At 45.1% G+C, this 27,963-nt stretch overlaps 2 protein-coding genes across 3 annotated transcripts in view; one reads left to right on the top strand and one right to left on the bottom strand.

Annotated features, from left to right (window-relative positions):
* ets2 (v-ets avian erythroblastosis virus E26 oncogene homolog 2) lies at positions 1-25,103 on the bottom strand. Of its 2 annotated transcripts, none has more exons than XM_079507311.1 (11): positions 25,002-25,103; positions 22,279-22,352; positions 12,459-12,582; positions 11,416-11,535; positions 10,817-11,017; positions 9,173-9,253; positions 7,917-8,075; positions 6,819-7,076; positions 4,339-4,457; positions 1,886-2,056; positions 1-683 (listed from the first exon to the last, which is right to left on the bottom strand). In XM_079507311.1, exons 2-11 carry the CDS (start codon positions 22,342-22,344, stop codon positions 639-641), a joined length of 1,344 nt encoding a protein of 447 aa, XP_079363437.1. In that variant the 5' UTR covers positions 22,345-22,352; positions 25,002-25,103; the 3' UTR covers positions 1-638. The 2 variants fall into 2 exon arrangements, with proteins under 2 accessions (XP_079363437.1, XP_079363436.1); XM_079507310.1 differs by having other exon boundaries at positions 11,416-11,538.
* LOC306928416 (kelch-like protein 23) overlaps positions 1-27,963 on the top strand; it is a 375,750-nt gene that overhangs the window by 36,349 nt on the left and 311,438 nt on the right. The window lies entirely within an intron of this gene.

Consider the following 27,963-nt stretch of genomic DNA (forward strand, 5'->3'; position numbering starts at 1 on the left):
CAGACCTACTGATCTCTGCTCAACGACTCTGCACTTTTTAATGAGTAGGATGCATATTAATCACAATGAATTAATAATCATCGTTAAGCTCATTTAACAATCCATGGCACTAAACAATAGCTGCCATAGGACGTGATCGTTTCGTCCTAAAAAACGAATCCCACAAAGACCGCGCGCAAAAGAAAGCACAATGAGCGAGAATGATAACCCGCTGGGTATTAAAGTGCAGACATCTCTGTCCGTCCCTTATGTATACATCTTTAAATGTCCCGATGAATTGAAAATGGAGGACCCTGATGTAAACAAGTCTTAGTGCTTTTCCTGGCTATATCCTCGCAGTATAGCAGTTTTAGCATTTACCTGCACTTTTCCTTTTCTACAAACTGTGAATAAAAATGTTCAATCAATCAATCAATCCCTATAGGGTCAGGGACTCACAGCATCGCCTCGCCTCGCCTGCCTGATCAGAAAGCGCACCATACAGTACGTCAGGTGGGCCCACTGTACAGCGTGTCATGGTCAACAACTGTCGCTATAGAGAGGGGTGAGGGGACTGAACGCTGCACGGCTCCATGTCCGCGCCTGGCGGGACTCCATCTCCTACACGCGCCCCCCGTCCAGTCTGAAGCTCCCAGCGCTCAGTCCTCCGTGTCCGGCCGGACGCCCAGCATCGTGTGCAGCTCCTGAGCCAACCGGAGAGAGAAACAGGGTTTGTTGTTGTTGTTTTAGTTAGTTAACCCATTTTGACCTGAGATCAGATTAAAAAAATGTCTTCTACATCCTGACAGTTTTCTGTAAAAGCTATGTTTCCATGTCAGTCGTTCTTCGATTTTTCAAAAATAGCAGATCTACAAGCTCGTAGCGCGCCACTCGGTGGCGCGCTATGAGCTTGTAGATCTGCTATTTTTCAATAGCTAAAGCATAACATAATGCTAACACCAAAAGGGGTTCATCAAACACGGAGCCATCAAACAAAAACTAGAATGAATTAACCAGTGGTGGAACAAGTAAAAAGACCAAAAGGTGTGCAGAGTGTCCCTTTTCAAGTTTTCAAATGTATAGAAATCTTTTGAAAATAGCCGATCTTACAAGCCTATACAAGGCGTCGCATCGGCTATTTTCAAAAGGTCGAAATGTATATCGGGCTGATGTGGTTAATGTAGCTGTAGCCTATGTTTGTTTTGTAATAATACTACAAACTAGTAACTACAATTTTCAAATAAAGTAGAGTAGAGTAAAAAAAGTACAATATTTGGATCCGAGATGTAGTGGAGTAGAAGTATTGGAAATTCATGGAAATACTCAAGTAAAGTACAAATTCCTCAAAATTGTACTTAAGTGCAGTACTTAAGTAAATGTACATAATTACTTTCCACCACTGGAAATAATGAATAACTAGAATTGACAAAACAATTAAAAAAACGAGGCGAAAACGAAATAACTGAGCCTGCATAAAACTGCAAAATCTTAAAGACATTGTGTCTATCTTATTCATAAGTCATTTAGCTGTGCCAGTTTTAAGAAGAGCAACAATTATTAATCATTATTATTAGAAGAAGACAAAATAGTGCAAAGTCTGCAAACTTAAAAAAAAAACATGACAATAGCCAATGCACAAGCTCACAACGCATTGCGACACAATGTGAGCGTGTACATCACCAATCTTCACTATTCTTCTGAGCTTTTTGAATGTAATCCTTGACTACACCATATATTACAATAAATAAAACAAACTAATAACTGAACACCCCCCCCCCCCAAACACTAAAACCTAAACTAAACTAGCAAGCCTACTAAAAAAAAAAAAAAAAACGAAATAAAACCAATGAAATATAAAAAATAAAGTCAAAACAAAGACTGATGAAAGGTTCAAAGCTACAGTCACCTGCGCGGAGATGCCGAGCAGTTTCTGAAGGTCGCAGACGAAGCGGTAGACGTAGCGCTTGCCGGCGGTCTTGTGGATGATGTTCTTGTCGTAGTAATAGCGAAGACCGCGGCTCAGCTTCTCATAGTTCATCTTGGGCTTGTTCTTCCTCAGGCCCCAGCGCCGAGCCACCTACACACACACACACAGTACAACTTAGTTACTCCCTCAGGCCCCAGCGCCGAGCCACCTGCACACACACACACACACACAGTACAACTTAGTTACTCCCTCAGGCCCCAGCGCCGAGCCACCTGCACACACACACACAGTACAATTTAGTTACTCCCTCAGGCCCCAGCGCCGAGCCACCTACACACACACACACAGTACAACTTAGTTACTCCCTCAGGCCCCAGCGCCGAGCCACCTGCACACACACACACACACACACACAGTACAACTTAGTTACTCCCTCAGGCCCCAGCGCCGAGCCACCTGCGCACACACACACACACACACACACAGTACAACTTAGTTACTCCCTCAGGCCCCAGCGCCGAGCCACCTGCACACACACACACACACAGTACAACTTAGTTACTCCCTCAGGCCCCAGCGCCGAGCCACCTGCACACACACACACACAGTACAACTTAGTTACTCCCTCAAGCACCAGCGCCGAGCCACCTGCACACACACACACACACAGTACAACTTAGTTACTTCCTCAGGCCCCAGCGTCGAGCCACCTGCACACACACACACACACAGTACAACTTAGTTACTTCCTCAGGCCCCAGCGCCGAGCCACCTGCACACACACACACACACACACAGTACAACTTAGTTACTCCCTCAGGCCCCAGCGCCGAGCCACCTGCACACACACACACACAGTACAACTTAGTTACTCCCTCAGGCCCCAGCGCCGAGCCACCTGCACACACACACACAGTACAACTTAGTTACTCCCTCAGGCCCCAGCGCCGAGCCACCTGCACACACACACACAGTACAACTTAGTTACTCCCTCAGGCCCCAGCGCCGAGCCACCTGCACACACACACACAGTACAACTTAGTTACTCCCTCAGGCCCCAGCGCCGAGCCACCTGCACACACACACACAGTACAACTTAGTTACTCCCTCAGGCCCCAGCGCCGAGCCACCTGCACACACACACACAGTACAACTTAGTTACTCCCTCAGGCCCCAGCGCCGAGCCACCTGCACACACACAGCACTTAACAGACGTCGCTCTTTATCCAGAGCGACTTCCAGTAAGGGAGATAAACACATACATACGTAAAAAAAAAATGCAGATATAAAATAAATATAATCTGTCCGTTGAAACTATACAAACTATAGGATGCCAGGTATACAAATGAACGTATAGCATCTGTCTAAAATGCTATCTGAATGACATTTTAACCTTTGTCAAAGCCTAGGACTTTTAGGTGCTACAACCTAAGACCCATGTACGGGCAGGGCTGACATGGTGATTAGGGCGCGGCGATAGGAGTTCAAATCGATGTCGCGATTGTTTCAAACTTTTGCCTCGATTACTACAGTATATACAAGCACTTAAACCCTCTAGTCTCAGTGAACCAGACTTCTCTTCTGTCTGCAACAAATCCTTTAGCCAAAAATAGCACATCTAACCAGCTCAAAATGTGCGCGAATGCGACACGTTTCGACCCTGTTCCCCCCCAGAATATGCAGGCTGGGGTTCAGATGGTTAATGAACGATTTGTAAAAAAGAAAAGAAAAAAAGGTTTTGTCAATTAAAACAATCTTTTTATTCTATCACACACACACACACACACACACACACACACACACACACACACACACACACACACACACACACACACACACAGCAAGCTGTATCAGTTAGCTTATATAGTGTAGGTAGGCTAATTATGAAGTATAACTACTTTGGCTTCTCCCAAAGTTCTACGACATGTTCAAACAAGTTGGATTTCTCTGAAACAAACGTTGGTAAATGTTCATGCATACATGCAGGGGGGTGGGGGCAGTGTATCTTTACAGGCCATAGTTCATTTGTTCAACTGTTTTTCCCTTTGAATATAAAAGCTACTGTACAAGTTGATGGAACACAATTACACCTGTGTGAAGTGAGGGGCGCTCTTGTCATCGTACATCACCAATGATACATTGGGTTTTTTTAAACAAATCTTTTCACCATGTAAGATGACAACTGAATGTATGTGATTGGTTAGCCGATTTGCTCGTCTGCATATGACGTACATTTTCCTTTCATTGTCAATGGCATTTAATGTTTGTTGTTGCCACAAATGTACGTCATACTTCAGGCACATATGACGTAAATTCTCCTTTCATTGTCGATGGCAAATGTGAGACGCGACGAAAAGCTGCATACACTGTAGGAGGGGCTGGCGCCCCACGAAAAAAGAAAAACAAAGCTCCAGCATGGCACAGTAACGCACCTCATCGGGGTCAGTGAGTTTGAACTCCCATCCGTCTCCCGTCCAGCTGATCACTGGGCTGCTGCTGTGGTCTGTCAGGAGCTCCAGCAGGAACTGCCACAGCTGGATGGGTCCGTTGCCTGCACAACAACACTTATTATAACAATACAATTATACAGCACAGCTGGATGGGTCCGTTGCCTGCACAACACCACTTATTATTCCATAGGATTCACTATACAGCAGCACCACTGTTTCAGAACATCTGTCCTGTAGAGCAATGCCCATGTATAATGACTTTGGGTACTTAGAAAAGCGTTCGAGTTATTATTATATTATTAACACAGCTGGGTCAAAACCTCTGCCCTTGGCTTGAGCAGGCACTGACGAGAGAAACAAGACTGTCGTAAATGGTAAACGGTGCATTTGTACAGTGCCTTTGTTGTCTTTGTTTTTCGCTTTTAATGAAGTCGTTTCTTTTTTTCTGTGTTTTGTAGTACCGAGAAAAGTGGCATATAAATTGGATGTATTATTATTATAAAGCGCTTTACATTCACACACATGGGAGAGAAAACCATGCAAGGCACCAACCTGCTCAAAGGGAGCAGTTAGGCGTTCAGCGTCTTGCTCAAGGGCACTTTGACAGTGACACAGTAGGGAGGCTCTCTAATAGGGGATTCACACTGAGAGGGACTGAATCCGTTTCATTGGAACCGTTTCCGAATACGGTTGCCTGGTCCCCGATGGCCATGATTCACATTGCCCGAGATTCAACAGTGCACCTGGGTACACTTGCATAACACACTTTAATCCTCCAGATGGCGGTGTGCTTGATGGCTGGCGCGCACGGACACTGACCATCAACTCTGCGACATTGTCTCCAATAAATCCAGACACACTGCATTGCATTGCCTCTTTGCCGTTATACTAGAGTCCTACTTCACTGTCAGCCTGCCTGCTATTCACTGTGTCAGTCAGTTATGTGCTCCAGTGTCGTGTTTGATTAGTTTGCTATGGATGCCATAGTGTGAATCGCCCCTAAGGCAGTGCAACCAAATGGACCCGGTACCATTAAATGGACCCGGTTCCATTTGTACGCTCTGAGTTACAAACCCATAAGGGTCCATTTGGTTCCAAACTATCATTTAGCTGTGGACCCCCTGGAACTCCCTCAAGGACCCCTAGGGGCCCCCGGACTCCACTTTGGGAACCACTGCTCTAAGGGCTGCTTGGTGTAGAAGGGGGGGGAAAAAGCAGTCCAAGTACAGGCGTACCTCAAGTCCGTTTTAACCCATTAAAACCGGGAAAGCATTTTAGAGTTGCGAGCTTATACATCTACTATTTCTTAACATTTTTCAAAAATCTTGAAAGTGTTTGGGAGTCCTCCTTGGCACCAATACGTTTGAGAACTACTGATTTTAGAATGCATTTGTAGAATTGGCCTCACGTCTTAATCCATTTAGACCTGGAACACTATACGTTATTATTATATATACCTTCCAACCCGGGAACCGCCTTTTTGGTGGAATGCCAAAAACGCTTGCCCCAAAACACATTCACCCCGGGGGAAATCTGGTATTCCTAAACGTAACCACAGTAAAACTCTGCCTACACCTAAACGTAACCACAGTAAAACTCTGCCTACACCTAAACGTAACCACAGTAAAACTCTGCCTACACCTAAACGTAACCACAGTAAAACTCTGCCTACACCTAAACGTAACCACAGTAAAACTCTGCCTACACCTAAACGTAACCACAGTAAAACTCTGCCTACACCTAAACGTAACCACAGTAAAACTCTGCCTACACCTAAACGTAACCACAGTAAAACTCTGCCTACACCTAAACGTATTCCTAACCTTATCCTCAGTAAAACAAGAATACAAGAACCACTGGTCCGTGTGTAAACAAATGGGGGCGAGTGTGTTTTTGGGGGTGAGCCTTCCAAGTTCTGGTTACCCTTTTTTGTGTAGGCTATCCCGCCTTATCCAACTATAAATGCGCCACTTCTCTGTCTGCGTGCGTGTGTGTAATGCACGTAACTGTAATGTGAAGTCGGCCCCACCGACTTCACATTCGACACACGCGTTCCACAACCCTGCAGGGAGTTCGGTGCCCGGTATCGAGTCGGTCGGACCCACACCACAAAAGGCTCTGGTCAGGCTCTGCCAGTGGGCCTAATGAGCCAAAGTCCCCTCACCTGTGCAATTTACAGCCAAGTGATTGCCATGGCAACCCCACACCTGCAAATTGATTACTTAACCACTCCACTTTTCACAGTTTGTCAGTTTGCACTCTTCAGACACAGGCAGACTGGCAGATACAGATATCTCCATGTGGGACAGTGGGACACAGACAGATAGTTAAAACGGGTGCTATGACAAGTTGACAACGGGTATTATTAGGTTCCCAAGTTGCATCGCTCTCAACCGGTGGCCGACGGGCACGTACAAGTCTAGTAAAACATAATTCCAGACTCCAGAGGATCTTTGCCTTACCGGTGAAGCCGGCCAGGACAGCAGCAGGTACCACAGGCATGCCCAGCTCCACCAGCTCGCTCCTCTCCAGGACGTAGTCCCTAAAAGTGCGCTTCAGCTTGCCGAGGCCAGGTGGCGCTGCTGTGCCGCTGCAGTCGTCGTCGAAGCCATCGACGGAAGGGACCGTCTGCATGTCCGCCAAGGACGACTGGCTGCCCCATGAGCGCAGACCGTCAAAGCTGTCCACGCTTTCTATTGAACTTTGGTCTGGAAGTGAAACTGCAACAAATAAAGCAGTGTTTAGCTTTAAGCTGCCACCTTTAAGTTGGCTATATATGGGTTACGAGGTTACATTTGAGAGCCAACCGTGTCATCGTTCAAAAATGCTAATCAATTATTATCAATACAATAACATACAATTTAATTGTGCCCTTGTCTTCTTTCAGAATAGTGCCTCCATGTTAATTGGGTGATTTTTCAACACAAAATATACCCATAGTAGAGTTCAGTAGAGCACCCAGCCTTTTTTGGACGATTTATTTTAAATAAATGTAAAAGAAAAAAAAAATGGACATTACTACAAAGACGTGTGGAGACGTCTTGGGCACAAAAAGTGTTGATCGTGGTTTAAACCAGGCCCCGGTGCAACAGGGGTGCCAGGCACCCTCAGTTGCAAATTCTTCCCCCTCATCAGTTTTAAGTTATATGTACCTATTGTTTTACTAGCTAAAAATGAGATGTGTGCCCCCTCTCGCCATTAAAAAATGAGATGTGTGCCCCCTCTCGCCATTTAAAAATGAGATGTGCCCAGCCCAGCCCGGTTTAAACCAGTTCCTCATTTTACTTCCCCTGCAAATAATTATGCCATTATCCTCTTTTAGCAAAACTAAATTGTGGACTGACACTTTAAAACGAATTGCTCTTGTTAATTAATACTCGTCATGTGTTCAATATTTATAAAATCCCCACACACACTTATTAACCATGTTCATCTTCAATTTCAGATTTTTAATAGATCTGCTATTTCTGAACTTGTTGAATCTTGCCACTGACTCCATATATATATAAAAAAGAAAAAAGAAAAAAAAGAAACTTAACTTAACAATAAGCTTGACTTACATGCTTTGGGCAGAGCAGTGGTGGTGGTGGTGCGGTAGTGGTGGGTGTCTGGGTTGTGGACGGGGTTGGGCACTGGGTCTGGACTCTCAAACAGCTGTCTGAGCAGACTGCTGCTAGTGTCCGGTACGGTCACGGCACACCGGCTGTCAGGGATGCTGTCTGTGGACACATGGACGAGGGTTAGTGTCTTGCATAATGGTTCTGTATACAATGTAAATGCATATGCATTATGGAATAAAGCAAAGAATTAAATCTCAAGACTGAAAATGTATTCATGATGTTTTAGGCCGACCAGCTGAAGAAATCATGACCTTTTCTGAGACCATTCGTGTTAATTCTGATCACTTCAAAATACGCTTTCATCGTAAAATAACTAATGCACCGAAAATAGCCGATCTACAAGCCGATCTACAAGCTCACAACACGTCACGCTGCGACGTGTTGTGAGCTTGTAGATCGGCTATTTTCGGTGCATTGGCATGCTTTTTCACAGAAGACACGCTGGCTTCTATAGAATCAGTCGTGGCGGCTGAGAACTTGAATCCATGCATATGGTTCTGTGTGCAGTATACATGCATATGGTTCTGTGTGCAGTATACATGCATATGGTTCTGTGTGCAGTCTACATGCATATGGTTCTGTGTGCAGTATACATGCATATGGTTCTGTGTGCAGTATGCATGCATATGGTTCTGTGTGCAGTCTACATGCATATGGTTCTGTGTGCAGTCTACATGCATATGGTTCTGTGTGCAGTCTACATGCATATGGTTCTGTGTGCAGTCTACATGCATATGGTTCTGTGTGCAGTATACATGCATATGGTTCTGTGTGCAGTCTACATGCATATGGTTCTGTGTGCAGTCTACATGCATATGGTTCTGTGTGCAGTATACATGCATATGGTTCTGTGTGCAGTATACATGCATATGGTTCTGTGTGCAGTATGCATGCATATGGTTCTGTGTGCAGTCTACATGCATATGGTTCTGTGTGCAGTATACATGCATATGGTTCTGTGTGCAGTCTACATGCATATGGTTCTGTGTGCAGTATGCATGCATATGGTTCTGTGTGCAGTCTACATGCATATGGTTCTGTGTGCAGTATGCATGCATATGGTTCTGTGTGCAGTCTACATGCATATGGTTCTCTGTGTGCAGTATACATGCATTATGGTTCTGTGTGCAGTCTACATGCATATGGTTCTGTGTGCAGTATGCATGCATATGGTTCTGTGTGTATGCAGGTCTCACCACCAGCACAGCTCATCCAGTTCATCACATCAGGAACGACACTGCTGAGAGTTTCTGAGTTCACCGCCGTTTCCTGGCAACCTGGAGAAAGATGAGTATCACGGTGAAAAAACTTTGGTCATTTTCATGCGTAAATGCCAAGAGAGGAAGAGAAAATGTAGGAGGTGGGGGGGGGGGGGGAGGTACTTCTGCATTGTATTCAGCAATTTTAAGAAGAAAAAAGAAAAAGATGGGTTTAATTACTTTTCCATTCCGTATAGCTACAATTGGTCCATCGGAAAATGTGCGTCTTCTCTGTGTTCATGTCAAGGGGTGGGTTTGTCCATATGTTTTCAAATACAATGTCCATCTATTTGCCAGAGAATCACTGATTCGGTGTGTTTACTTATTTATATTTACGTCCATAATAATAAATCTTTCCCTTAAAAAACCTGCACTATCCACTAAGTTTCACACACATTTATTGTATTTGCTAAACAGTTACTGTATCGATTTCAAATCATTGAATCGTATCGTATTGCCATAATGACCCAATATCGTCCATGTAACGTATCGTCAACCATGTATCGTATCGCTGTTAAAATGTATCTATACACCCCTTGACCCCTAATAATAACCTTGCTGTAAAATCCTCAGTGTTGGCCCGGGCGACTAGTGTAGCGGTCCGGGCCCCTAGGCTGCTAATCCAGCCTGACGGTGTGTCGCGGGTTCGACTCCCGATCCCGACGACCTTGTCACCGCCCCATCTCTCTCTCCCCATTTCCCGTCAGACTACTGTTCACTATCAATAAAGGCAGAAAAAGCCAAAGATATATCTTAAAAAAAAAATCCTCAGTGTTCAATTAACTGTGCGAGTTACGAACCCCCATAAGAATCCATTCGGTTGCTATACGGATCATTGTAGCTACATGGGGACCCCCACGGAACAACACTCGGAACAACCCGCTGTGGGCCAGTGCTGTAGGATATTAGCCTTGAAGAACCCTGTGCTTTTTTTGGCGCGTAGAGGGGCGGATCAAACTAGCGCTGGAAACGGACGCCGGCTTCCTATTGGTTCACACCAACCTATGAGCCCGCCTCCCCTCCTCCTCCCCTCCCCGGTAGGACACCGCAGAGAACACTGACGTCACCAAATTTGGAGCAACGCCCCTCTGCAATGTTACTGGTTAGTGAAATAAAAGGTTCACTCCCACTCCTATGCCACTTGTTCTGGCTTGTTCGCCCAGGCTTTCTTTTCTCCTCCATTTGAAAAAAAAACGCCTGCGGCCCCCCCGAGGCCAGTGCTGTATAAAACCCTGTGTGTTTTTGAGTGGTGCAAACCACTCCAACAACTGGCTTTGTTAGTACCTGTGTGTGTGTGTTTGTGTACCTGTCCCTCAAAAGAATGAGACCACAGCTGATCAGGCTATATAAGACCTTGCACCACTCAGTTCACACGGGTGTGATTTTTTTTCTTTACCTCACTTCAAGGGAAAGGCTCGCTCAACTTGCGTGTTTCGGCGCGCAGGCCTTCGTCAGTGTCAGAAGGCCTGCGCGCCGAAGCGCGTCTGTCTGGTTTGACTGCTGCTGCGGATACTAACTTAATTAAACGAGAATCATCTATTACTGAAGAGTTTTATTCTCTTTCTAGTTTTGTCTCTCTACCTCTCATCATCTGGTCCAGGTGCTCCCACAGGATGTCGCCCACGTAGTCGGGCGCCAGCTCCAGGAAGCGCTCCTTGCCCAGGTCACACAGCTCCCGTCCGCCCATGTCGAAGCTGGGGTAGTGGACGGCGGCCAGGCTGAACTCCCCCGCGGCCCACCGCAGCCACTGCTGCACGTGCTGCTTGCTCCACCGGCGCGGGTCTGCAAAGAGAGAACCAGAGGTCCTTATAGTTGTTATTGGCATTCGGCTATTCGCCCATTATTAAGACCGGAGGCCGATTCTACAAATGCCTTCCAAGTCCTCAACCGTATTCGGTTGTTCAACATCTTCTTCAAGATGTTTTCAAAGGTCAGTGAAAACGCCCCGGGATAGCCGGCAAGGGCAACTATAGATGACGTTTTAACTCTGGCAGTCAATTTAACAAAGTCTTACCGTTTGCCCCCTGACTACCCGACAAAAACAAGTTGTCGCAGTACAGTGGGCTCTTGCTGACATGTGTAACAATGGAGTGCGGTGTGTGTGTGTGTGCGTGTGGTGCGTGCGTGTGTGTGTGTGGTGCGTGCATGTGCGTGTGGTGCGTGCGTGCGTGCGGACTCACTGTCGTTGATGCCGCAGCAGCGCTGGACCTTGTGGAAGCCGGTGAAGCTGTCCTTCAGGGCCTGACTCATCACTGCCTTGCTGCATGGCGTCAACAGGGGCACGGAGCAGGGGCCCACGTCTACTGTAATATATCACTACTCATTACACACTATAGTCCCACTGTAATATATCACTATTCATTACACACTATAGTCCCACTGTAATATATCACTACTCATTACACACTATAGTCCCACTGTAATATATCACTACTCATTACACACTATAGTCCCACTGTAATATATCACTACTCATTACACACTATAGTCCCACTGTAATATATCACTACTCATTACACACTATAGTCCCACTGTAATATATCACTACTCATTACACACTATAGTCCCACTGTAATATATCACTATTCATTACACACTATAGTCCCACTGTAATATATCACTATTCATTACACACTATACTCCCACTGTAATATATCACTATTCATTACACACTATAGTCCCACTGTAATATATCACTACTCATTACACACTATAGTCCCACTGTAATATATCACTATTCATTACACACTAGTAGCCTGGGCACCATTTCATTTCGGGTATATGATCCGCTCGCGGGAGCGGGTGATATCGCTACGTCATGTTGTAGTATTGTTTTGTAGTCGAAAGGCAGGAACAATCAAACGGAACTTCCTTTTCCCTTCCTTTTTTCTCAATAAAAGCTGCAGGCTACGAGAGCTTTTATTGTTATTCTTCCGGTTTGAGGGAAAAGGAAGTTCCGGAAGGATGTTATCTCTGGGACCCCAATGTATATTGTAAAATCAAAGTTAATTTAACTCTGAGTTACAGACCCATAATAATAATAATAATAATAATAAACTTTATTTATATAGCACCTTTCAAAAGCAAGTTTACAAAGTGCTTCACAACACAAATGACAACAAATCACAAAAGCAAAAAAACACATGAGTATAAAAAACAAAGACAGAGCACCACAAGGGTCCATTTGGGGATTTTCTCCTATGATAAGATGATGCAACGTTACCCTGCGCTCCACAGTCCAATCCAGACGGGACCTCCTGCAGAGACTGATCGTCGTCCGTAGAAAGGTAGTAGCTCATCAGTGGTGACATCACGGAGTCCTCACACATGTCCAGCGCCAGCTGCCTCTGTCAACAACAACAACAACAACACAACTCAACACAGTAATAAAACATCAGGTATACTAGCGCTGACACTGGTCCTGGGTCTGGACCAGTTAGAACCAACAATGGTTCTAAGTTAGAACCAACAATGGTTCTAACTAGAGATGATCCGATCACGTGATCGGAAATCGCCGCCGATCACATGATTTTCAAAATATCGGAATTGGGGGGGGGGGGGGGGGGGGGGGGGGGGATTCTAAAAATGTCTTCTACATCCTGACAGTTTTCTGAAAAAGCTATGTTTCTATGTCAGTGGGTCTTCTATTTTTCAATAGCTAAAGCATAACATAATGCTAACACCAAAAGGGGTTCCCGCCCAAGATGGGTTAATCGTTTGTTTTAGCTGCATGAGCAGAGCCTTAGAGTTATGTCTGAGCTGTTTAGTCAGTCAGAGATCATCTAACAACAAAGACTAGTAGGCTAGTAGTCACACTCAGAGGCGTGAAAGATATACCCGTGGATGAAAACAAAGGACATGCAACCCCCGCTATGCATGCTGGGATAGGTGTCTGTAGTACTGTCTCTGAATGAGAGAGATTCTCTGTAAGTGTTTTAACTTGACTTCAGTTATATGTAGGTTCAAAACTATTAACCAACACATCATTATTTTTGCTATGATACCCTGCTTTCATAGGACATGAAAAAACAAAATAAAAAAACCCACAATGACAAGTATAGTCGCATATTTTGGCATTATTTGACTGACTATACTAGTACTAAGACCTGTGTTTAAATCCATGGGTAGTAGACATGAAACGTAGGATTTTGCAGTGAACCTACACGTTGTTGTTTTGTCAGAACGAATACGAAAGACGATCGACTAAAATCGCATCATCATACAGAAAATGATCATTTGTGAGCTTGTAGATCTGCTATTTTCGTCCAAAAGTGCCCTATTACGGGATTTCAGCCCCTGCCCCTCTAACACTCTCTGCACGTCCCTGGATCCCAGGCCAGGCCAGCAATGTGTCGATGTGTGTCCAGTCCCTGAGCAAGACTCTTAACTCCTAGAATTGCTCCCTGAGTGCCGTAGAATAGCGGCTCACTGCTCCTATAGGCCTATCTCACAGCATTTCCCCGCCCCCTTTCCACGCCCCCTTTTGGAGCTAGTGGTGTTATTTCTTTTGCGGTCCATGAAATGAAATGAAATGAAATGATTACTATATTTACCCAGGGTATCTGGGCTAAGCTCAAGAACTTGTTTCCAGCCAGGGCCTGCTCATAGAACATTTCATCGTAGTGGTTCAATGCCTTGTTCAAGGGCACTTCAGCGGTGGAATTTGAACGTGTCGGACCGCTGATTCGAACTGGCGACCTTCCGGTATCAAGACCGCTCCGCAATCCGTTCGGCCACCGCTGCCATATAGGCTTCCATGTTAAAAGAGGTATTTTCACAAGCCACAAACTACCGTTTTGTAAAGGTAAGGTTTATTCTACTTATTTGAGTTGTTATACCATTGTGTTTTCTTCACATTATTATCGGTCTTTGACATTTTAACATTAGGAAATGTACTTAAAAAGTGTAAATGCCTAATGTTAAATGACACCACTATCTACCGGAAGTGGGCGTGGAAAGGGGGCTGTGAGATAGGCCTATTAGTAGTTATAGGATGGGTAAATGTAGACAAGTTTCACATGCAAACGGATATATAGTGACAAAAAAAGAAAACACCCCAATGATTGGGGACTCTGTGTTCCATGGCCGGATGGATGGATGGATGGATGGATGAACCAAACTGTGTACAGTCAGATTCAGACTCCAATACATGCGTCACACCGTGAAATGAATGCGAAAGATAGTGATCACAATGTAAACAGCAGCGCGTTGTCGAGGGCACTCCTTTTCTGTCAACCGTATATGGCCTCTTATCTGTCACCATTAGTCAATAAGAAACAGCCCCGTAGGTCTCTGTGTGCCCAGGCATGCTGGGAAGTTGCTGAAGAAAGAGGACCATATTTGGTGTTTCCTGTTGCATCATGCGCTCTCTCTTCAACCTGGCCTTGAGGCAGCATAGTGTGTGTGTGTGTGTGTGTGTGTGTGTGTGTGTGTGTGTGTGTGTGTGTGTGTGTGTGTGTGTGTGTGTGTGTGTGTGTGTGTGTGTGTGTGTGTGTGTGTGTGTGTGTGTGTGTGTGTGTGTGTGTGTGTGTGTGTGTTTGGGGAAGCGTTTATTATGGAGTTTATTATGGCGTTGGTGCAAAGCACGGTTCAAACATTCTCTTTGAAGCGTGCTTTGCACTCCTGCCTACGCACAGAAGAATGGTGGTTCTTTAAAAGGCTGTATGGTTCCATGAAAAACCATCACCTACTGTACTAAAGAATCATTTTATTTAGTTTTAATGGTTCTTTGAGACACCTTGAACCCTAGCATCCCAATTTTGGGCATTTCTTAATAGGCAATTGGATGTCTTAACCCATTCTGGGCGGGAACCCCTTTTGGTGTTAGCATCATGTTATGCTTTAGCTATTGAACATTTTTGAAAAATCGAAGAACGACTGACATAGAAACATAGCTTTTTCAGAAAACTAAGGATGTAGAAGACATTTTTAGAATCTGATCTCAGGTCAAAATGGGTTAATAGGCAAACATTCACCAAATAAACTGCAGCATCGAAGTATGGCGCCGTGACACCGGCTGGCGTGTATAGGTCTGAAAGGTTCAAAAAAGTCCAGAGTCCAGGGGTGCCACGGGATACTTATCTATTATTACAGCGGAACTGGAATTGGCGACGCACGCGGACCGAAACTTTATTTCTCTTCAGAAGCGCGACGCCGCATAACATCAGAAATGAGCCCAGGACGTCTGCGTTCTGTTCGATCACCGCGGATGCAGCCTGGATTCTGAGGGGGAAAAAGGCTTTTAAAATGGCGCTGAAACAGGAAGCGGCCGGCGGTGAAATCCCGCCATTTCCTTCTTCCCATTGGCTCGGGCCGATCACGTGACACGCGCGTCGATGCAGTGCAATGCATCTTGCACTTTGTGCCGCATTTTCACGATTTTTCAAAAATAGCAGACCTACAAGCTCGTAGCGCGGCACTCGGTGCCGCGCTACGAGCTTGTAGGTCTGCTATCTTTCAATAGCATGGATGGAAAGGTTATCTGAAGCGGTGCCCTGAGACAAAAGAGTTCAACCACTGATCTACGGCCACACTCTGGAGAACCAGTTTGGGTTCCAGTTGGCACCTTTATTTCTCTGTGTGTACTTTGCTGGGTTAGAGAGACATGTTTGCTCGTGCAATCATCTTTTACAGTATCTCGACTATAACTGCACGTCATCACAATGCAGGAGCAAGCCAAACCACACTGCTATGCACCGTTCTCATGTCTCTGTCACTATCTGTTCTCTATCTGTCTGTCTGTCTGTCTGTCTGTCTGTCTCTCCCTCTCTCTCTCTGTGTGTGTGTGTGTGTGTGTGTGTGTGTGTGTGTGTGTGTGTGTGTGTGTGTGTGTGTGTGTGTGTGTGTGTGTGTGTGTGTGTGTGTGTGTGTGTGTGTGTGTGTGTGTGTGTGTGTGTGTTGTGTAATAATACCACGGAAAAGCAATCGAAAGCAAGTTCCTGCAATCATCTTTTACCAGCTATATACTGTACATGTCATCACAATGCCAGACCACACTGAAATGTACCATTGTATCTACTGGTGCTATCTACCTCTGTCTGTCTCTGTCTCTGTCTCTGTCTCTCTCTCTCTCTCTCTCTCTCTCTCTCTCTGATTAACCTAAGAATGTATTAACTCAAATTTATGTCAGAAATCTGAATTCATGTAACTCTCTATCTATGGCATGCTGACCCCCCCCCCCCCCCCCTCTGTCTGTCTCTCTGTGTGTGTGTGTGTGCGCGCGCATGCTTCGCTTGTATGTGCCACTGCCACAAAACAAAAGTACTACTAAAATCACGTCCAATATCTAATGCCAATGCAACCGCTCTCTCTGAGTCCTAGTGAGACAGCAGCACAGCTAGTGTCTCTCAGCTGTCCTATAGTCTCTCTCTGAGTCCTAGTGAGACAGCAGCACAGCTAGTGTCTCTCAGCTGTCCTAAAGTCTCTCTCTGAGTCCTAGTGAGACAGCAGCACAGCTAGTGTCTCTCAGCTGTCCTAGTCTCTCTCTGAGTCCTAGTGAGACAGCAGCACAGCTAGTGTCTCTCAGCTGTCCTAGTCTCTCTCTGAGTCCTAGTGAGACAGCAGCACAGCTAGTGTCTCTCAGCTGTCCTATAGTCTCTCTCTGAGTCCTAGTGAGACAGCAGCACAGCTAGTGTCTCTCAGCTGTCCTATAGTCTCTCTCGGAGTCCTAGTGAGACAGCAGCACAGCTAGTGTCTCTCAGCTGTCCTAGTCTCTCTCTGAGTCCTAGTGAGACAGCAGCACAGCTAGTGTCTCTCAGCTGTCCTAGTCTCTCTCTGAGTCCTAGTGAGACAGCAGCACAGCTAGTGTCTCTCAGCTGTCCTAGTCTCTCTCTGAGTCCTAGTGAGACAGCAGCACAGCTAGTGTCTCTCAGCTGTCCTAAAGTCTCTCTCTGAGTCCTAGTGAGACAGCAGCACAGCTAGTGTCTCTCAGCTGTCCTAGTCTCTCTCTGAGTCCTAGTGAGACAGCAGCACAGCTAGTGTCTCTCAGCTGTCCTAGTCTCTCTCTGAGTCCTAGTGAGACAGCAGCACAGCTAGTGTCTCTCAGCTGTCCTAGTCTCTCTCTGAGTCCTAGTGAGACAGCAGCACAGCTAGTGTCTCTCAGCTGTCCTATAGTCTCTCTCTGAGTCCTAGTGAGACAGCAGCACAGCTAGTGTCTCTCAGCTGTCCTATAGTCTCTCTCGGAGTCCTAGTGAGACAGCAGCACAGCTAGTGTCTCTCAGCTGTCCTATAGTCTCTCTCTGAGTCCTAGTGAGACAGCAGCACAGCTAGTGTCTCTCAGCTGTCCTAGTCTCTCTCTGAGTCCTAGTGAGACAGCAGCACAGCTAGTGTCTCTCAGCTGTCCTAGTCTCTCTCTGAGTCCTAGTGAGACAGCAGCACAGCTAGTGTCTCTCAGCTGTCCTATAGTCTCTCTCGGAGTCCTAGTGAGACAGCAGCACAGCTAGTGTCTCTCAGCTGTCCTATAGTCTCTCTCGGAGTCCTAGTGAGACAGCAGCACAGCTAGTGTCTCCCAGCTGTCCTAGTCTCTCTCTGAGTCCTAGTGAGACAGCAGCACAGCTAGTGTCTCTCAGCTGTCCTATAGTCTCTCTCTGAGTCCTAGTGAGACAGCAGCACAGCTAGTGTCTCTCAGCTGTCCTAAAGTCTCTCTCTGAGTCCTAGTGAGACAGCAGCACAGCTAGTGTCTCTCAGCTGTCCTATAGTCTCTCTCTGAGTCCTAGTGAGACAGCAGCACAGCTAGTGTCTCCCAGCTGTCCTAGTCTCTCTCTGAGTCCTAGTGAGACAGCAGCACAGCTAGTGTCTCCCAGCTGTCCTATAGTCTCTCTCTGAGTCCTAGTGAGACAGCAGCACAGCTAGTGTCTCCCAGCTGTCCTAGTCTCTCTCTGAGTCCTAGTGAGACAGCAGCACAGCTAGTGTCTCCCAGCTGTCCTATAGTCTCTCTCTGAGTCCTAGTGAGACAGCAGCACAGCTAGTGTCTCTCAGCTGTCCTATAGTCTCTCTCTGAGTCCTAGTGAGACAGCAGCACAGCTAGTGTCTCCCAGCTGTCCTAGTCTCTCTCTGAGTCCTAGTGAGACAGCAGCACAGCTAGTGTCTCCCAGCTGTCCTATAGTCTCTCTCTGAGTCCTAGTGAGACAGCAGCACAGCTAGTGTCTCCCAGCTGTCCTAGTCTCTCTCTGAGTCCTAGTGAGACAGCAGCACAGCTAGTGTCTCCCAGCTGTCCTATAGTCTCTCTCTGAGTCCTAGTGAGACAGCAGCACAGCTAGTGTCTCCCAGCTGTCCTAGTCTCTCTCTGAGTCCTAGTGAGACAGCAGCACAGCTAGTGTCTCTCAGCTGTCCTATAGTCTCTCTCGGAGTCCTAGTGAGACAGCAGCACAGCTACTGTCTCCCAGCTGTGTGTACACTGAGCGGTGTGACTCAGCTGTCCATGGTCTAATAGACGTCTAATATTCGTCTAAAGGGCCGTCTAAAAATGGGATAGAAAACGTCTAAAAATGAAAGTTTTTTAGACGTCTATTCTTAGATTAGACGTTGATTAGCGGTTGATTAGAACAACCGCTAATCAACGTCTAATCTAAGAATAGACGTCTAATTTTTAGACGCACGTCTAATAGCCGGCTATTGCTCAGTGGGATATATATATATATATATATATATATATATATATATATATATAAAGAATAATAAATAAAGTTAAAGAAAAACCCACGGCCCCCTCACGCATTAGAAGGACTATCAGTCACTGGGACCAAGGACGGGTGTTTAATATCAGTCACTGGGACCAAGGACGGGTGTTTAATATCAGTCACTGGGACCAAGGACGGGTGTTTAATATCAGTCACTGGGACCAAGGACGGGTGTTTAATATCAGTCACTGGGACCAAGGACGGGTGTTTCCAATTAATCTGTCGTGGTTAAAATGGAGTTTGAAGTTAGAGACACGTTTGAAAGTGAAATATCCCAAGTTTAATCACTTACCCACAATATGGGTAACCCTCAGGGCTCAATATGGGTAACCCTCAGGGCTCAATACTAGTGTCTTTTTTGGGGGGAAGCTTTGGCTGAAAATAGCGTATTGACGACCACGCCTTTTGTCAATCTGTTATTTTCAGCAAAAAGGCTGTCCCCACAATACGAATGACTGGGTTTTAAGTGGTTAAGTCTTAGCTTCCCCCCCCCCCCCCATTGTATATGTATTGTACAGTATGTGTCTTTGAATACATAGACGTACAATGGAAACGAGCCCTCAAGGCTTTTTTTTGTGTTATCCTTTTTAAGTCCTATTCATAATTCATATACTCCAGTTTTAGGGCAGATTCAAACTGTTCCCGAATACGTTCCCCCGATTTTCTTCCGCACCCGAGTACACTTCATTCAACTGTATTCAATGCTTTCACATTGCAGCGATGCGTATCCGAGTACACTTCATTCAACTGTATTCAATGCTTTCACATTGCAGCGATGCGTATCCGAGTACACTTCATTCAACTGTATTCAATGCTTTCACATTGCAGCGATGCGTATCCGAGTACACTTCATTCAACTGTATTCAATGCTTTCACATTGCAGCGATGCGTACCCGAGTACACTTCATTCAACTGTATTCAATGCTTTCACATTGCAGCGATGCGTATCCGAGTACACTTCATTCAACTGTATTCAATGCGTTCCCATTGCAGCGATGCGTTTCCGCGTACACTTCATTCAACTGTATTCAATGCTTTCACATTGCAGCGATCCGTATCCGAGTACACTTCATTCAACTGTATTCAATGCTTTCACATTGCAGCGATCCGTATCCCAGTACACTTCATTCAACTGTATTCAATGCTTTCACATTGCATCGATCCGTATCCCAGTACACTTCATTCAACTGTATTCAATGCTTTCACATTGCATCGATCCATATACCAGTACACTTCATCACAACTGTATTCAATGCTTTCACATTGCAGCGATCCGTATCCCAGTACACTTCATTCAACTGTATTCAATGCTTTCACATTGCAGCGATGCGTATACCCGAGTACACTTCAATCGGTCCTGAAGACTATATACCTCCACGCGGTCCCCGGGAACGGTTGGGGTGATCCGCTCCCCGGGAACAGTACGCAGCATTCACACTGACCACAACACCTGCCAAGTGGTCCTGAGTGCACATCCGGGACCATAGTGTGAATCTGCCCTTATAGGTGATAAGGTGACCACCGAAAACTACAACGTGACGTCACTGTCGCGGCGGTGAGCGACTCACTGCTCACCGTTTCGGTGAGTCACCTTATCACCCAAGACTGGAGTACGGTCGCATTGCTTATGCAATTGCAACCTGCTGTACCAGTGGTGGAAAAAGTACTCAATTGTTTTACTCAAGTAAAAGTACCAATACTGCAATTTAGAATAAAAGTACGGAATTGAAAATATACTTGAGTAAAAGTATCGGCATCAAAATGTACTTAAAGTACTAAAAGTACTCATATTGCAGAATGTCCCATTTCACAAGTTCAAAATGTGTACAAAATCTATTGAAAATAGCTTGAATTGGCTATTATCAAATGGCCGAAATGTATAGGGTTGAAGTGGTTAATGTATGTTTTCTAAAATTGCCAAATTAACTAGTAACTAAAGTTTTCAAATAATTGTAGTGGAGTAAAAGTACAAATGTTGGCTCTGAGATGTAGTGGAGTAGAAGTGAAATTACTGGAAATTGGAAATACTCAAGTACTGTACTTAAGTAAAAGTACTTAGTTACTTTCCACCACTGCCGTTTGCAAACTGTAAAGGCCTCTTCATAGTCCAGTTTTCTGTGAAGAGGTGACCTACACCGAAACGGTGGTTAGTGAAAACGGAGAGGTGTGTCGTGTGAGTGGTGACCACCGTGGCGTGACGTCAGGTTGTAGTTTTCGGTTGGTCACCTCTTCACGGAAAACTGGACAATGAATTGGCCTTTATACGAGGTTTCTTTTTTTTAAATATTTTTTATCCCACGATTTTGTAACCCATTTTTTCACCCCTGTGTCAATTATCTAATGTGATCCTGGGCTCTACACACCCTCCGCCAAACTTGTCCCCATATATGGGAGAGCAACAGACTTGAACTCATGCTTCCTTCATGCCTGAGTGTCCAAGTTGCTCCTTTACACCTGACAGGGGGGAGTTTCCCTGGTTGGACGTAGCGCGTGGAAGGAACACGTTATTCCAACCAGTTCCTTTCCCCTCCATCAGGCGCCCCGGCTGGCCAGGGGGAGGCAGTTTAGAGACCAGGATTACTGCATGTTTTTTGTCCTATGGGACACGGGGAGAACATGCAAACTCCACACAGAAAGGTCCTTTCGCCAACCCCGCCTCGGGTATGGGCACTGATGACGCGGAGGAGGAAACACGCCGCCAGCACCCACAGCGTCCCGAGCGGGAATCGAACCCAGGACCTTCTAGCTGTGAGGCGACAGCACTACCAACTGTGCCACCGTGCCCTATACGAGGTTTCTACCCGACAGTCTGGCTATCTGGTTGCCAAGGGGACACGTGGAGAGAATGCATGTGTGTCTCTTTGTATCCCTGCTGACGACCATGAAGGCCTGTCTGGATCAATCACTGCAGGGAGCGCAGCTCCGATGTGTCTGCACTTAACCCATTTAGACCCGACGTCGAAATAAAAAAAAACGTCTTATAAATCATGACCATTTTCTGAAAAACCTCATGTTTCTATGTCAGTGGTGCTCAATATTTCATGTCAAGGACCCCCAAAAATGATATGCAAAGATTTGAGTTAAAACGTTTGCTGTGAAAGAATATATATTCAAAGATTTGCGCCACATTTCCACGATTTTTCAAAAATAGCAGATGCACACACTTGCACACACACACACACACACACACACGCGCACGCACACACACACACACACACACACACACACACACACACACACACACACACACACACACACACACACACACACACACACACACACACACACACACACACACACACACACACACACACACACACACACACACACACACACACACACACACACACACACACACAATGCTACCTTGATCATGGAGTGAAGGCCAGTAGATCTTGGGGTGATTTGGTCCATTCTGTAGAAGTCACACATGTTGGATTCTGAAAACGACAAAATCATGTTACATCAGCATAAATCTAGGAACCCACAGTTTGAGTTTTCCATACGCAATTTGAACTCTAAATATAGTCTTGAAGTATTTTTGAATATAAATTCTAAAACTATACGACCACTTGACATACAGGGCTTATTCAGGGGCCATTCTGTTTGGCGCCGCCAAACAGAATGTGGACAGCATTAGCAGCATAGACCTATAAAGAGCCTCTTCCGGCTCTGGGGCGTGTTCTCTCGAGAAGCAGGGCAACATTTTCCCGAGATTTCTTGCGAAGCATGCGTAACAGCATACCCGGAAAAGACACGCTGTTATTGGGCAGTAGTCACTTTCGTGAGTTCAAAATGGCTATTGCTTATGGAAGGCTGTTTCTGACACACTCAGAGTTAAATTAACACTCAAGTATTATTATTTTTTAAACATTTTTTGTGTGGCTTTCGCCTTTTATATTATTTATATTTTATTTTATAGAGAGACAGTCAGTAGGCTGACAGGAAATTTGGGAGGGAGATGCAGTAAAGGCCGTCAGGATCGGGAGTCGAACCCGCGTCACACTGCCAGACTCGGGCTACCGGCCAAGGTGCCTGGACCGCTGAGCCACGGCCCAGGCCAACACTCAAAGTATTTTACTCAGTGTTTTACAGTGTAGATTGGGGGTCCCAGAGATTAAAAACAAAATCACACTTGCGATGTATCATCCAGAGAGTGGCGACTATAGCGTTGAGTTCCATTGTAACAATGGAATGCGGAAGTGCTCATTCTATCTCAATGGGATAGTTCCAATGTTTGGAACTATAGTCCATAGCACCACGCTTTGCGGCGAGATCAAAGCGTGTCGCCACTCTCTTACTATAGATCACTCTGGTATCATCATACTTCACATTCCGTACTCAGCCAATCAGCTGAGCACATTTGGTGCTCATACACGCCCCTCAACAAAAGGTATCAAATGGGGGTCCGTCTTGTGTTCTCAAAGTGGGTCCTAGAGTAGCATCTAACCACTTAAACCCTATAGGCCAGGGATGGGCAACTTTGACGATGGCGAGGGCCAATATATTTCCACACTCACTCCAGAGGGGCCACAGTGCATGTTACTGTCGTAACATCATTTCAGCCGTTACAATTCCAAACCCGCTTTAATTACTTCATGACTAGTATTAAATGACTATAGTACTTAATGACTAGTTAAAATGTTATTGTCTTTTTATAGCAAAAATAGCCGCTCTACAAGCTCAAAACGCGTCGCGCTGCGACGCGTTTTGAGCTTGTAGATCGGCTATTTTTGCTATATTTGAATTGAAAACCTGATTAATTTTTTGCTATTTTTGAATTGGAATCCTGAAAAGTAACCTTTTTTATTGAATTTCAAATGCATTTAGTTATAGTTATGTTAACTTTATGAACTGTTAACATAACTACAATGGACACAAAAAGACAATAACATTTTAATACTAGTCATTAAGTACTATAGTCATTTAATACTAGTCATGAAGTAATTAAAGCGGGTTTGGAATTGTAATGGCTGAAATCAATACTATATCAGTATTCTGACATTAACCTGAGGGCCGCATTAAGTGAAGGTGGGGGCCGCATGTGGCCCCCGGGCCGCCAGTTGCCCACCCCTGCTATAGGCTATACCTGTATCTGCTATTTGAAAATAGCAGATTTACAATCTCTCAACTCAAAGAATCTTGGGGCAGGTCGATCCCTGGCACATTGTGTTCTCAGAAGGGGGTCTGCATGTGCGGCCAAATATATATGAAATTTGGGGGACCTGCATGAAAACGTTTGAGATGAAACCACAGGTCTAAATTTGACTTCTAATATGAAACCATGAGGAGTCCTTGAAATGAAATATGTATAGGCCTACTCAACAGAATGTGAAACTGACTGGATTGAATTTAACTTCACTTGTTTATTTCACAACATAACTTTTCAACATTATAGGCAGCCTATAGGCTAATGAGTTCTTATAGCACTTCAGCATAACACTTGTATCATAATATAACCTATCAGCATTAGCTAGGAGGCTATAATGAGCTGTCACAGCCTACACACTGGGCAGTGGTTCCCAAAGTGGGGTCCGTGGCGTTCCAGGGGGTCCCCAGCTATGATAGTTTGGAACCAAATGGACCCTTATGGGTCTGTAACTCTGAGAGTGTACAAATGGAACCAAATTATTTGACTAATTAGTGCCAATTTGGGGGTCCTTGACATGAAAAAAGTTTGGGGAACCACTGCATTAGGGCACACAAACACCATTCCATTATTACCCAATCAAAGTTACTATAGGCTACAGTACAGCCAGCTGTGACAGTTCCCCGAAATGACTCATTGCGGTACGTGTGTGTGTGTGTGTGTGACTTTGTGTGTGTGTGTGTGTGTGTGTGTGTGTGTGTGCGCGCGCGCGTGATACGTTGAAGAACAAATCTCTGAGGCTTAAACAAGTTGTGTGCTGATCAGTCACACACCAACAAATAAACAATAACCCGGATATCCGAAACCTTGTATGAATCTATATTAGAGCATTGTTTAAATAATATAAACTCACCAATAGAGGTAAACTGTAGACGTATACGCGCGGCGGCGCGGGGATAATGCAATACAAAGACGATACAAGACCAAATAATGCACTTACCCTTAATTCCTTCGATCGCCAAACGCTTCAATAGCAAGAATTCAAAGCTTAAATGATTAGTAGGTACAATAGAATCTCGGCGCGGTGAGTGTGTGTGTGTTCTTGTTGGAATGGGGCGGGTCATTGGTAACATCAGTATTTTACATGCGCACTGTGCGCAGTGGAAAATTATCATACACACCCATATGGTACGTCACTGTCAATACATGAGATCATATTACAGGGACGTTTACATGAACAGGCCTACATCCCGAGAGTTCAATTAATTTAACTCCGGGTCTATTTGGTTCCTCACTCTGAGAGTTATATTGAACATGATGTTTTTGCATAGCACTATAATGTCAATAGGCTACATGTTGATGAATTGAGTAGGAGGGAGGGACCCTTATGGAAACAAGCCAATACGCTTTCTTGGGTTTAAATCCTCTTAGCATACCTTGTATTAAACTGTACTTTCCTGTGCTTTTTTGTTGTTGCAAACTGTTAATAAAGTATTCAATCAATAAATCAAGTCTCCTTTGAGACATTTAGATCGTGAAGGCCTGTCTGGATCAATCACTGCTAGGAGCGCAGCACTTAACCCATTTAGACCCGACGTCGAAATAAAAAAACGTCTTATAAATCATGACCATTTTCTGAAAAACCTCATGTTTCTATGTCAGTGGTGCTCAATATTTCATGTCAAGGACCCCCAAAAATTATATATGTATTTGGCCTCTGACCCCCATCTGAAAATATGATGTTTCAAGGACCCCCCCCCCCCCCCTCAGAAGCAAAGATTTGAGTTAAAACGTTTGCTGTGAAAGAATATATATTCAAAGATTTGCGCCACATTTCCACGGTTTTTCAAAAATAGCAGATGCGCGCGCGCGCACACACACACACACACACACACACACACACACACACACACACACACACAATGCTACCTTGATCATGGAGTGAAGGCCAGTAGATCTTGGGGTGATTTGGTCCATTCTGTAGAAGTCACACATGTTGGATTCTGAAAACGACAAAATCATGTTACATCAGCATCAATCTAGGAAGAGAGATAGTGCAGCACTATCTCTCTCTCTCTGTTTCTGGCACAACAGCGCCACGTTTAGTAGTAATTTGTGGCAGCGGTGGCCGAACGGATTGCGGAGCGGTCTTGATACCGGAAGGTCGCCAGTTCGAATCAGCGGTCCGACACGTTAAAATTACCACCGCTGAAGTGCCCTTGAACAAGGCATTGAACCACTACGATGAAATGTTCTATGAGCAGGGCCTGGCTGGAAACAAGTTCTTGAGCTTAGCCCAGATACCCTGGGTAAAGATAGTAGTCATTTCATTTCAGGTAACCGGGTTAAATCAGGGGTAGAGGAGGAAAGTTACACAGTGCACTAGCCTTAAGGCCACTTGATGTCTTATCTTATCATGATGACTGATGGTGATTCAAAAGGAACAGCCTCTGTTGCCACATCCTGGTTGTTAAGTCTTACAGCCACATTGTAACGTTTACCTGTGATTATCACCCTAACCTTGATGTCGGCTGATGTCACCTCGCTGAATAGGCCTATCTCACAGCATTTCCCCGCCCCCTTTTGGAGCTAATGGTGTTATTTTTTCTGCGGTCCATAGACTTCCATGAGGTATTTTCACAAGCCACAAACTACCGTTTTGTAAAGGTAAGGTTTATTCTACTTATTTGAGTTGTTATACCATTGTGTTTTCTTCATATTATTATCACATTTTAACATTAGGAAATGTACTTAGATTCTCCAGAGAAAAAAAAGTGTAAATGCCTAATGTTAAATGACACCACTAGCTACCGGAAGGGGGCGTGGAAAGGGGGCTGTGAGATAGGCCTATCCTTCCTTGTATAACATCTTGGGTGCCATGCAGACAGAATACTTTGAAGTTACATAAGCCCTCTATACTTAGCAAGACGCAGAGCCATACAGTAAGACAGAGTTGCGACAACTACTTCACAGGGCCAGTCCAATGTGGCGGCTCTTCTGCATAGAATTCTATTGGCGAAGAGCATAGCGAACAGTGTCCAGAGTTCTGGACCGGAAGTAGGCAAAAATGCATTGGACTGAGGCAACAGCCCAGCTTTAGTAAGTAGCCTTGCCGAGCCATGAGGCCCATAGGGCAGGAGCCTATCTCCTGTTTCTGTAGCGTGAGGCAGCTTGATGTACAAGTACACCCCCTGGACATGCCGCTAGTATGTCGCAGGGACTTACCCCCAATCCAACCCTTGATGCTGAGTGTCAAGCAGGGAGGCACTGGGTCCCATTTTTAGAATCTTTGGTATGACCCGGCCGGGGATCGAACCCCGACCTCCCAGTCTCAGGGCGGGACTACAAATTTCACGCCCCCAAATGAGACAGCGTCCCCACTTCTGGTCCGTTGGCACGGATACTGCAGGCCAGCCCATAGAAGTCCATTGCAATTCAACTGTAGTTAGCCTACTTTTAAAATAATATGAAATGAACTGAAGACTATATTGATTTGAATAAAAATATGTTTCCAAATGTATGAAGTGTCTTTGTCAACATATATTGTTGTTTTCTCAATAGAGGATGTATTTCACATTTAATTTACCACTTGAATGAGTTACCCATAATGTTAACAGAGCAGAGGGGAGACAGCAGACAGAGAACCTGTCGCTTTTAAGGGACGTCACTGCCTTTACGAGGCTACGAGCGCCGACTTTGAAGAGTGGAATTCTCAATATACATCCCGATCCTGACTGACTTTGTTATTCATGTCTATATTTTGAACATGTCACAGGCTCACTATATATGTTCTACCTACCACGGAGCTCCGACGGTGTGTTTTACCGCTGTCAACTTGTTGTATAATTAACTTTGCTGAATAGTTGCATGGGAAAATAACCCAGCTAAATGGAGGAGTGACATCCTAACATTTTCAACTACCTAGTGAATTCTCCAGATGAGTATTAATAAGCATATAAAAC

This window comes from Electrona antarctica (genome assembly GCF_951216825.1).
Source record: "Electrona antarctica genome assembly, chromosome: 8".
NCBI lineage: Eukaryota > Metazoa > Chordata > Actinopteri > Myctophiformes > Myctophidae > Electrona > Electrona antarctica.

Bases quoted from the DNA above. Each gene is read 5' to 3' on its own strand.
- ets2 (XM_079507310.1), bottom strand. From the start codon at position 22,344: ATGTGTGACTTCTACAGAATGGACCAAATCACCCCAAGATCTACTGGC. The intron at 11,018-11,415 runs GTGAGTCCGCAC...CTCTCTTTGCAG, and splicing joins CTGCTGCGGCATCAACGACA to ACCCGCGCCGGTGGAGCAAG. The intron at 684-1,885 runs GTGACTGTAGCT...CGGTTGGCTCAG, and splicing joins TGCTCGGCATCTCCGCGCAG to GAGCTGCACACGATGCTGGG.